This window comes from Phoxinus phoxinus, assembly GCF_949152265.1.
Source record: "Phoxinus phoxinus genome assembly, chromosome: 4".
Lineage (NCBI taxonomy): Eukaryota > Metazoa > Chordata > Actinopteri > Cypriniformes > Leuciscidae > Phoxinus > Phoxinus phoxinus.
Window position 1 is genome coordinate 27,038,039 of NC_136879.1, and position 12,210 is coordinate 27,050,248.

Consider the following 12,210-nt stretch of genomic DNA (forward strand, 5'->3'; position numbering starts at 1 on the left):
TGGCAGAATTTCAGAAGCCCTATCATTTGCTGTCACCCTCACTCCTCTCTAAAGCGATTTATTGGTGATATCGGGATGTCTATGTGGAGTGAATACCGACAGAGACTGTGTCATTGAATCGCTATTTAAGTCTGGGCTCCTCGGAATTTAATTGCTGCTAAAACTACATAGAATCGTCTTGTTAGCTGTCTTCAACAACCTGTTCAAACGTATTATTGTTGGCAAAACATGACAACGCAATCTACACCATGTCAGCCTAAATCATGCATTTCAGTGTGCTTATAAATCAAGACATGATAGCATAGTAATCCTCCGATTACCATGGAGACCCCTGCTCCTCTGTGCGCCCCATCCTGGGTAATTAGTGGATGATCACACCTTGACGATGCACTAAATCTGGTGCAGAAAATTAAATCTGCAGAATTAAGCATATAAATGACATATTACAAACAATTAGTGAAGTTAACCCCAAGTTAGCCTGCTGCTTTGACTCGGAATAATTCTAGGAATGTACAGACTCCAAGTGTTAATTTTTTTAATTATTTTTTTACATTTAAAAAACATTTCATTCAGTTCTGTCATGTGCACTTTTATTGAACTGAATAATCTATTGCATCCTCCTGACACTGGTTTTCAGCTATAAGGTCAAGCAAATCAATATCAAACATTCCCTAAATGATATTGCGCTAGATATTGTGTCTGTTACAGGCCTATATTTCAGAAAACTATCACGGTGGCCCATTGTTGAAAACATGCTTTTTAAAAGGCCAATAAATTCTGAATTCTAACAACTGCATCATCTATTAAAGCACGGTTTCCCCCTCTTGTATGCCGTTCATGCTGTGAACTCCAATCATTGGCCTCATGTTAGTTCATATAGATTTAGAATCACATTGACGTAATAGGGATAGAAATCTGGAACCATTCCGGTTGCCTATGATTTCATTATTGAATCGTTTATCACTTTTAAAGACTAGCCTAAAGGCTAGCATTACAATGGCACAAATAAATATGCATAATCATATCTAAATCTAGTTCATCTAATAAAAGTCTTGACTGTAATGGTACATGCTGAACATATTCCTCAAATTCTCAAGAAATGGGAATTGTCTTCAGGTCATCTAACTGCAAAGTTTAACACATCAGCTCACGGTATTGAAAGTGGCGTCATCTAATCAGTAATCTTTTAAGATGGTGAAACTTTGCCACATTGACCTGTGAGCAACACAGCTGCAGCAGCAGGATCGTTCCCTGTTGTGTCTCTGGCCTCACTGCAGATCAGGTCGAAGAAGCTCATGGATGTCTCAAGTCCCAGGACTGAAGCTTCGTCAATGGAGCCTAGTTCCAAGCTTTTTTGCTGTAGATCCGTGAGACGTTGCATCCCTCTGGTATATAGACAGGAGCTCTACAACATCCTGCTCATGACCGGACCCCTGGTATGAACTCAGCTTCTTTCTCTCACTTATACACTAATATATACACAAGGATAAAATATTCACATATTCATATTAACATAACACAAACTTTCACCTCATGTGGCAAGGAATGAATCTGCAAAGAACTGTCATTATTTCCTTAAATGGCTTAGTGCTCTCACACACTTCTCATTCACTGACAATTCTCAGGTTGTCATTCCAGGTTGCATCGCGCATTCTCAATTATCTCCTGCCGTTTGTCATAACAATGTTTTGCGGTCGCCTGGGAAACAGTGAGCTGGCTGGTTATGGAATGGCTTCAGCTGTGAGTTTGTTTCAGTCTGCTTATTATTCCCCTTGAGTGTTGCAACCTGTTTGCTTTGTGGTAAAAGAAACAATGGTGTATGAAATGCAAATGTTGGCACAGCGTCGTAAAGTTCAGCCATCAGGGGTTTGACATATCATAAGCCCTTGGTTTTGAAGCTAGTGTACTGAAGTAGTTCAGAGCATGGCTGAGAAGTAACTGATGCTTGTTATTCTGATTTAACAGACGATAAACATAACAACTGCAGCTACAGGTGGAGGTCTTGCGCTGGCAGCTGACACACTTATCTCTCAGGTATGAAAATGTGTGTGGATGCTGGGGGGTCCAAAAGTCTCAGACCACACTGAAGAGGATTCAAAAACCTCTAGCAAATGTGCAGTCAGATGTGTATTAAATTAGGAAAATGCTAAATCAGCATTTTTGTACCCCACTGGAACTCTTGCAATGAAATACAGAATAAGGTTTTACTGAAATTCTGAATTTGGTACCACATTAGACATTTTAGGAATACAGTATCAGTTTAAAGTGCCATGCCTGAGATTTGGCCTTATGTTCCCCTCAGACGTTTGGTGGGAAGAACCTGTGCCGTGTTGGCATCATCTTGCAGAGAAGTGTCCTGATCCTCCTGCTCTTCTGTTTGCCCTGTTGGGCTCTGCTCATCAACACACAACCCATCCTTCTTCTACTGGGTCAAGACCCAGAGGTGGCCAGGTGATTCAATAAACTAAAAAATTGGTAACACTTTATTTTGATGGTCCCCTTTAGACACTGTGTTGACTATTAGTAACGTTGCACCTACATGTCAATTAACTCTCATTAAAGTATTAGTAGATAGTCTGCTTAATATCTGCTCACACTTTATTTTGATCGTCCACCGACAGACATTATACAAACTATAAGTATCTTTGCAAGTATATGTCAACTTATTAAACTATACCGAAAGTATAACCAATACATTACTAATGGTGTTCATAGTATATATGCATAGTGCTTTTTCTTAACAAAATCTTTTGATGTTTATCCTAAAAAGGCAAGATAAATTCTCAAAAACATATTTTATGAAATTTTGCAGAAAATCTTGTTTTTATAGATGTTTAGCTATTTTTACTGGATAAGAAAAACAAACGGATTAAATGTTATGGTGTGGTGGCTTAAACTGCAACTAAACCAGGTTCAAACTGCAAGCGAGTTGTCAGCCCAACTCTAGGTTGATAAAAGTATGTGCTGAATGACTTCTTGTTACCATTTAGAATGAATAAATCCTTTTGACTAGAACCAAAAAACAAACAATATGTATGCATGTTAGTGTAAAGTTATAGGTCCCCAAGGTTTTGAGCAAACAAGATAGCGTCTTAGAATGACAATCCTCCCTATCTCTAGCAAACATATTTTGCGACTTCTTTTCCTAAATAAATGTTGACAATATTGTTAAATGAGGCGTTTTAATGTGCCCAGACACATATTCTAATACTCAATTTAGATGCAGGCCAGGATGGAAATGACAGTGCAGCAGATTTATTCTGCTGTGTGATAACTCACAGTGTTCTTTTTAAAATTATTCATGGTGCCTTGTCCTCTATATCACAGTTACAAATGTGTTCCTTTTCAGGATAGCTCAACTCTATGTGGTCTGTTACCTGCCAGCAGTCCCAGTGAGTCATAAAAAATAGCATCATTTTCCTCTTGCCAGCACAGTCGTATAATTTACATTCTATATCTTGAAATATGATACACATATACACCCCAACTCCAACCAGCAGTGTTTCCCTTTCTCTCTTTCTTCACACAGGCTATGTTTTTGCATCAGCTGCAAGTAGCCTATCTCCAGAACCAGGTATGCAGTCTTCTTTTGGCAGTTATAAGTATAGATAAACACCTTAGCTGAGCTCTTCAAAAGCAATGTTGCATGCAAGATCTTAGAACCTGCAGAGTATCCTATCAAAGTCAGCCTCCAACTGTTATCTTTACTGGCAAAGATCTTCTTGCTGTATGATTTGTAAATGTAGCTTCATATGTGTCACTCAATGTAATGTCACAGCAGTGACTGTAAATCCAAAGGATGCTTTAACAGTGGCTGTTTTGGGCCTGTAGGGTGTGATTCTGCCTCAGATGTATGCAGCCATTGCAGCCAACATTGCAAATGTGTTGACAAACTACATCCTTCTCAACTGGCTGAACCTTGGGTTATAGTAAGTCGAGGGGCTGTCATCCCGGTCTCTCATTTACACACAATATGTATTGTGTTAGTTAATCATGCAACGGTTATAGTTGCAGTCCGCGAAATTGATTGTTCAAGCGCTGCTCCCTAACGGCGCTTTTCCACTACACAGTACCAGCTCGCCTCGCCTCGACTCGCCTTTGTTTGGTTTTCCACTGTGTAAAAGTTGTACCGGTACCTGCTTCCAGGTACTTTTTTTCGTATCACTTTCGGCGAGATTCTAAGCGAGCTGAGGCGATACTAAAATGTGATGTAAAACACGGCAGACTGCTGATTGGTCAGAGAGAATCGTCACTATTCACTGCGTCATCATTGCACGCGCCAGACGGAGTATCCTGAATAACCCCGACATTTTTAAATAGTTTTGCCAGAGATTGCGTGATATACCCATTACTAATATTATGTAAAACAGCATACACTCGATTTCCTCCATTGTCCTGTGTGTGTGGGTAGCGGGTGTGTGTCGCTATGACGACGACCAGGTACTATTGTGGAGGTACTATCTGCAATGGAAAACGGAGCGAAATGCGAGCCGAGACGAGACGAGTCGAGTCGAATCGAGCTGGTACTGGTAATGGAAAAGCGCCAGGAAAATCTGTAAACATCCAAAGCGGAATATAAAGAACAGTCAGATATAAAGATAACAACAGGATAACAATATACCAGTATGACAGAGTACAAATGTTAGATTATACAACAACAAAAAAACCTATAGGTGTACCTTATAAATAAAACACACTTATTTGTATTTATACTACAGGGCCGTTGAATGCTTGAATCTGATTGGTTGACGAACGTTCTGAGGTGTGCAATTATATTCAGGGAACAATCCAAGTCAAATCAAATTGGGTTCACATCCATCCAAATTTGGATTGCACAAATTCACAATGTGAATCAGTTAGGTTTCTTAAAATCAATAAAGATTCAGTTCAACAATGTTCAGTTCTTTGTTTCCAGTCAATTCTTTCCAAATCAAATGTTTTTTCTCTAGTCTCTTTAGTTCCAAATCAGTTTGGGTTTTCTTCTCAAGGAAAAAAATGAAAGACCAACAGTTCAAGAAAGTTGAATCCTCAAGTAGAAGAAAACAGTAGAGATCACGGTATGACGTTTAGGCCTACTCAGTCAATCTAGTGTCCAAATCCGTGGGGCTCGCCATCAATTGAATTTCCAGAACTCGTTTCTACAGGAACAAAAAAACCTGACCTGTAGTTTAGGCCAAACGATAACAGATATTTCCATGTTGAATTTGCATATTTCAAAGAGAAATAACAATGAAGACAGTGATATGCTAGATTACTATCTCATTACAGCAATAAAATAACACTCTCACAAAACAATTATCAACATGACTCGTATAAAACCCAAATATAACATTCACACAGAATATAGGTTAGAACAAAACCCATATTAAAACCATAAGTACAAACTCAACATTCTACTTAGAAAACATTCATTTAAGAGATTATCACACAATTGCGTAGATACAAAACATTTTTTTTTCTCCACTCAGAACTAAAGGCATAATAAGAAGGAAATCAGTTTATATATATATATATATATATATATATATATATATATATATATATATATATATATATATATGTATATATATATATATATATATATATAAATGAATTATACAATTTATGAAATCAACATAAAATGAATTAAAACACTTGTGTATTGTGTTTCTTTTATTATGGGGCTGAATCTGAGTGACTTAACCACCTGTGCTACAAAAAGTATCCATCTGATGGACACTTTATCCCATGAGGATTTGTGTATGCCAGTGAAACGACGTGGGCCATCGTCAACTTTAGTGAATGATACAATGAATTAATCTCTCATCAAACCGATTTTTTCAAAACACTGATAATTTAGGAACAAATTTAAATGCCATTGTGTGTTGTTTGGATACACGCGACGTGATTCTGCTGTGGCTTTGTTTGGGATTATTTTCTTTGGTTGAGCAAAAATACACACAGTAACTCACCATAATGTTTTCTGAAGTGTAAAATTAAAATGTAAAAAATGCTATCACACGCACTCCATCCATAAACCACAGGACGCTCATATTCGTGACGTGTCCTGACAGTTTTTCATTTGATATTGCTTATGTACCCATCCATACAATGATATAGAACTACCGTTCCAGTTTTAAAGTCATGCATTTTTCTGGTATTTGTATTTCAGTGGATCTGCTGCTGCCAATACCATATCTCAGATCTATATTTGTGTTTTCCTCTATTTATATATTCGCTGGAAGAAGCTCCACATTCAAACATGGGGAGGTGAGTTAACTAGCTTGTTAAACTTACTGATAAACAATGTTTTAATAAATGCATAACATACCACTCCATCTGTGTCTGCAATATCTTTCTCTGCCCACCACAGGCTGGTCATGTGACTCACTGCAGGAGTGGGATGGATATATGAAACTGGCCATCCCCAGTACCATGATGCTCTGCTTCGAGTGGTGGATTTATGAGGCCGGAGGGTTCTTAGCAGGTAATTTCTAAGGACTAAAGTCAAAAACAAATCCTTTGTGCTTACCGGTATATACAAAAAAAAGTTTTAAGCGTTTTAATTTTAGCCTTATTTTTCACTCATGATTGCTACAGGAAAATAGAAAAGGCATGTGTAAAAGCTTTAACAAGTAAGAGAAACCACTTAAATGCAACATTAGAATACCACCAAACATATTCCCATATGTCCGTCTCTTTCAGGGATGCTGGGAGAGTTGGATCTTGCAGCTCAACATGCAGTCATAATGCTGGCTTTTATCAACTACATGGTAATTTAAGCCCCAATATTCCCCTATTATTAAATTCCAGAAGGAACATGGCACATGCTTCTCTTCTCTCACTACTTATCAAACAATGATTTACTTTGTTTCACATAAGCAGACAAACAAGTATAGGCTATAAAGAATCATAGATAATAGAGAAGTAATACATTATGAACAACTAGCTTTACACATACTGGGCCCTATCTTGCACCCAGCGCAATTGACTTTGTACACCGACGTACACGAACGTATCGTTCCTATTTTGCACCCGCGCACAGCAGACTTTTCCCTCCACAGATGCACGTCGGTAAATCAGGGAATGAACTTGCGCTCCTGGGGGCGGTTCAGCGAAAAGAGGAGGCGTGTTCCGGCGCAAACGTTCCCTGGTGCTATTTTGCAGTTTGAGAAAACAATTCCGCCACTGACCAGGAAAAACCTAGTCTAAAGACAGTGGAGCGTTGCGCGTTAGTCATATGCTATTTTAAGCGCGCATGCTTGGCCATTATGTAGTGTGTGAACAACGCACATACACTTTGATTCTCTAATCTAAACAGACGCCGCACAGTTTTCATTTTTGCAAATCATACATTATTACAAGGAAAAATATGAACACACAAGGGAAATCATTGTTGTGTTCATGAAGATGTGAAAAAAATAGGCATATTACACATTTACCCAAATTATTATTCGCCTGTTTAACCGAAGCTAATTTGGGTGGGTTTCTCCCATCCTCATACAATATCACTTCTCTGTCTTTTACAGCCCTGACGAGAACGTCGGTTTCCTCGGCTGTGAACCGCTCCTGGCGTGCGCCTGGCAAACCCGCCGTTATAATAGCAATCCGCCATGGAACAAGCGCGCCTGCTCTTAAAGCAGAACTCGGCAACTCTAGTCATTTCTTCGCTGATTTTCACTTTTGTTGTCGCATGTTTTCCCCACGAGTTCCCCCTACAGCTGTGGGGCATATATTTCACAACACTGTCATAAAAAACTCACTTGCGGCACCCTAACTTTATCGTGTGGAGCTATGTCTACCGAGGTGGGTAAAACATCATACACATTATCATAGAACATTGACATGTACATTTTGTATTCTGTTATCAACCATAAAGCAGTTCGTGTTTCTCGCTCGTTCTGGTTCTCGTTCTCGCTTCTCACGAGACTTCCAATTTCTATCTTGCCGGGACGGTAGTCCCCAGGTTGCAAGGTTGGTTTTCTGCCTGGGAATGGTGGGGGGAGCGGGGAAAGTCACCAATATCACCAGAAAAGGTTGTTTAACCATCCCAATGATTTCTAGACAGTTTTATTAAGTAAAAAAAGAGGCCAAGTTCTCCTTTAAAGGGAATGTGAGAGGACGCTCTGATTGGTTTATTTCACGTTATGCCCAAACCACACCTATGAATAATGAAGCTACTTCAGACCAACCCATTTTAGATTTGCGTCGGGTGCAAGAGTAATTTATCCCGCCGGTATAATAGCAACAGCGCCCGGGATCCGCCCACAAAGTTACTTTCGCGTTTGATACTTCAGATCGTTAAAATAGGGCCCGGCCCATAGGCTACTATTGTTCAAAAGTTTGGGGTCAGTAAGAATTTTTTTAATTGCACTTTTACATTAATTTGATCAAAAGTGACAGTAAAGACATTTATAATGTTACAAAAGATTTCTGTTTCAAATAAACATTTTTTTTTTACTTTCTATTCATTAAAGAACCATAACTGCATACCTGTTTTCAAAGAACCATAACTGCATAACTGTTTTCAACATTGATTATAAGAAATGTTTCTTGAGAAGCAAATCAGCATATGAGAATGATTTCTGAAGGATCATGTTTCACTGAAGACTGATGCAAAAAATTCAGCTTCACAGGAATAAATTCCTGATCCCAAACTTTGGAATGGTAGTTTATTTTCTTAACATGTTTTACTGGGATGTCAGTTTCCATTAGGGATTCAAGGTGCCGCATGTGTACGTGTTGGCAATGCACTTGGAGCTGGAGATATGGCTGGAGCGATCCGCACCAGCAAGGTCTCGCTGACCTGCACAGGTTTACAAACAGCCATATTCCTTTGAGACACATTCATCTTTCAGTGTCTGCTCAAGTTTGACATGTCTTTTTTATTTTCCTTTATCATCTGAATGCAGCTGTCTTGGCTGTTTTGCAAGGTCTTGTGCTCGTGTCAACAAAAACCGTCATTGGTTTCTTATTTACATCAGACGAGTAAGTATTTTTTTCCAAATCAGACTGATTTTCTTTATCAGAAAGATATTAGCTTCTGTACTGAAGATTGTGTCTTATTTTATAGGCGTATTGTGGCGCTCGTCTCCAAAATCTTGAACGTCTACTGTGTGCTTCAGTTCTTTGATGGTCTTGTTGTGAGTACTTCGCATTGCTCTTACTTTTTCTGAGGAATTTATTTTATTTCTGGTTTTAGATGGCTGTGTTTTCCAAATGAACTGCAATATATATATATATATGCCTATATTATATTATCTGTATCTATATTTTTTTAGGTACTTTTTTTAGAAACTATTTTTTGCAGCATGATCATTTCAATATTTGTTTAGCTCAACTGGAAGAACACACAAACTGATCAAAAGTATTGCTTAAATGCAAAGTCGCTTTAGATAAAGTCTGTAAATCTCTAAATGTACTCTTTTACTCTCTCTTCAAGTGTGTCTGCATGGGTATTCTGTTGGGATCAGGGCAGCAGAAGATTGCAGCCGTAGCTAATTTCTTTGGGTATTACTGCATTGGACTTCCGCTTGGCATCTCTCTCATGTTTGCTGCAAAATTAGACGTTGTTGGTTTGTTTTCCTTCATTTTTTCATTCTATGATCTTATTAACAATTTAAATTATCACTCATTGTACTCGTTGATATTCTGCGAACTTGTCATCTTCTCTAGTCACCATGTTAGCATCTGCTTTATAAATCATAATTTCATTGGGTTGAAGCACGTAGAGAACATGAGTGGACCCAGCACGGGTCCCTGCAGAATTGCATTAATAGGTCTCGAGCGCAGAGAACAGCATTCATTAAAACATTTCTGTAATGAGATAACAGCTGTCCTAGAGCAATGTCCTCTCTCGCTTTCACAGGCTTTTGGCTGGGACTTCTCATTTGTGTATGTGTGCAGTCCAGTTTTTTCATTGCAGTCATTTTTAGACTCAACTGGGAGAGAGTGACCAAAGAGGTAGGCCAGCTTTATTACTGCGCTTGTAAGGCAGCACTCTCGTAGTAGTCCTCTTTTTTCTATTATTATTCATCTACTTTGGCTAATTTGGCAGACTCCATGCTTTCTATTTTAGGTTTTTGTAAGCCTTTCACAATCCATTTGACAGTATTTTCATAATGTGACGTAATTTTGAGTGAAAATGTAGGACGGGACTTGATTTTGGCATTAGGAATTGATCGGATTATGAAAAGTGACTTTTATCAAAATGGAGCCAGACTGCACTGTAAAAAAAATATATGATCAGTAAGTTATGACAACATATATTTTTATATTGCTTTAACTCATCAAAATAAGTTAACCAATTTTCTACTTTTTTATGTTATACAAGATTCAACTTTTTTTTAAGTCAGGAATGTAATTTAAATTGAAGTGACTTAAACTTAATCAAGTTGAGTGTACTTTTTTATTTTATAAGTGAAGTGACATGAATGCCAAGTATAACCCATACTCAGAATTTTTCCTCTGCATTTAACCCATTTGGGTTAGTGTACACACACATTAAGAGCTGTGAGTAGTAAACACACTGAGTTTGCATCATCTGAAGTCCTGTCAGGAATTGGCGGCATCTCTTCACAGGTGTTTGGGCGTCTGAAGTCTTCATAAGAGGCTGGATTCAGACTGGAGTTGACGTACTCTGGAGTACAAGGTTATGAGATGCATTATGTGAATGCTTGGCTAAAGAGAGGTGTCTTTAATCTAGATTTAAACTGGGAGAGTGAATCTGAGCCCCGAATATTATCAGGAAGGCTATTCCAGAGTTTAGGAGCCAAAATCAAGTCCCTCCCTTCATTTTCCCTTGTTCAAGAAGCCGTTTCAAGATATACATCACAATATGAAAGAAAAGACTATATCACAGCTTCTGATTCATGCTGACTTTAATTAATTTCTGTTCTCATCTGAATTATATAACTAGATAAAGTTACATATATAACATTTCAGGCAGTGGAACGAGCTGGAAAGAGTCAAATCTCTACAGTGTACTCTGGTAGTCTCGCTGTGAGGCACAGTGAGGTATGTCTATTGACTTTTACTATATCTGAAACAAAAAACATCTCTGAAAACTGAGCTTGTGTCTTGTCTGCTCTCAGAATGGGGAAGAGTACATGAATGTGAACTCAAATGATCAGGATGAGGAGCCAGACGTGCCTCGCGTGGAGGAGAAGCCCACAGCTCTGCTCTCTACCTCTCAGCTGATCCTCAGGAGGGGTCTGACCACCCTCGCTGCTCTTCTCATCCTAGCTGTAGGGATAGCCATCCATCTCATTGTGCCTTTACCTGACGTGTCTTCTGGTGCCGGTGCAAATTTTACTTTGGTCTCAAACTTTACCACAGCGTCAACTCTCATCCATTCAACTTCAATCTTAATCTGAAAACAAGAGTGTAGAGCTATATTACCCAACTTCTAGAAAGTTATACATTTTCCAATACAAAAATTATTGTTGGAGCATTACATGCACCTAAAAAAATAATTATATATATTATAAATTAATTATATTATATTATGTATTTTATATATTATATATATTAAATTGTATAATGTTTAATTGGAAAGACAAACACTAAATAAGAAAATTCTATTTTTAAACATCTATTTAAAAAACATGCAGATTTGTCTCTTTTCTTCTTTTTTATATTTGTAAAAATTAAAGATCATTACTTGAAATGTATTTTATTTACATTTTATTTTTCCCAGCTGGCAGTTGCAGCGATTACTAATGTTTTTGACTCTCGTGTTTGACTAAAGTTGTTCCGGAGCGACAAGACATAATCCATTACCTTTTCCCCAGGGATTCATGGGTCAGAAACTCATTTTTACAGTCACTTTGAATGAAGCAATCCCTGCCCATGCGGACCATGTTCTGCAGTAATGAGAAAGGAAAATGGCACTAGTAAAAATCCGGGATTTGTACCCATCCTCCAAATGGCACTAGTAAAAATCCGGGATTTGTACCCATCGCACATTAAGCCTTTAGCATGACTACATTAGCATTTCTGATGATAAAAAATAAAAAATAAAAATACACAGCAAAACACTTTTAACATCTATTTTTTAAACTTAATGCAAGAGCTAACAATTGCAGAATGTTCGATCAAAAGCAGTCTCTGAATCATATTTTGTAGAATTAGGCATTCCTGATTTGATTCGTTTTGATTTAAAAATGTATTAAAGTTGAAAATGATAAAAACAGATGTTCTGATATTCATTCATCTATAGCACACATCCTT

At 38.0% G+C, this 12,210-nt stretch overlaps 2 protein-coding genes across 2 annotated transcripts in view; both read left to right on the top strand.

The window, feature by feature from the left end:
- The window catches only part of pitpnm3 (PITPNM family member 3), an 85,029-nt gene extending 83,043 nt beyond the window's left edge, over positions 1–1,986 (top strand). Inside the window, exon 20 of the mRNA XM_079609496.1 lies at positions 1,966–1,986. The gene's annotated coding sequence lies outside the window, so the exon portion shown is untranslated. The remainder of the gene's footprint in view (positions 1–1,965) is intronic.
- Positions 322–11,474, top strand: LOC306997514 (multidrug and toxin extrusion protein 1; the record flags this gene model as incomplete). Its single annotated transcript, XM_079610816.1, has 15 exons — positions 322–357; positions 2,303–2,451; positions 3,350–3,392; positions 3,530–3,574; positions 3,832–3,929; positions 6,152–6,249; positions 6,353–6,466; positions 6,685–6,752; positions 8,685–8,793; positions 8,892–8,967; positions 9,053–9,122; positions 9,422–9,554; positions 9,848–9,942; positions 10,924–10,995; positions 11,073–11,474. The coding sequence occupies 15 exons, from the start codon at positions 322–324 to the stop codon at positions 11,352–11,354; spliced, it is 1,488 nt and encodes a 495-aa protein (XP_079466942.1). The 3' UTR covers positions 11,355–11,474.
- Between the last annotated feature and the right edge of the window lie 736 nt (positions 11,475–12,210).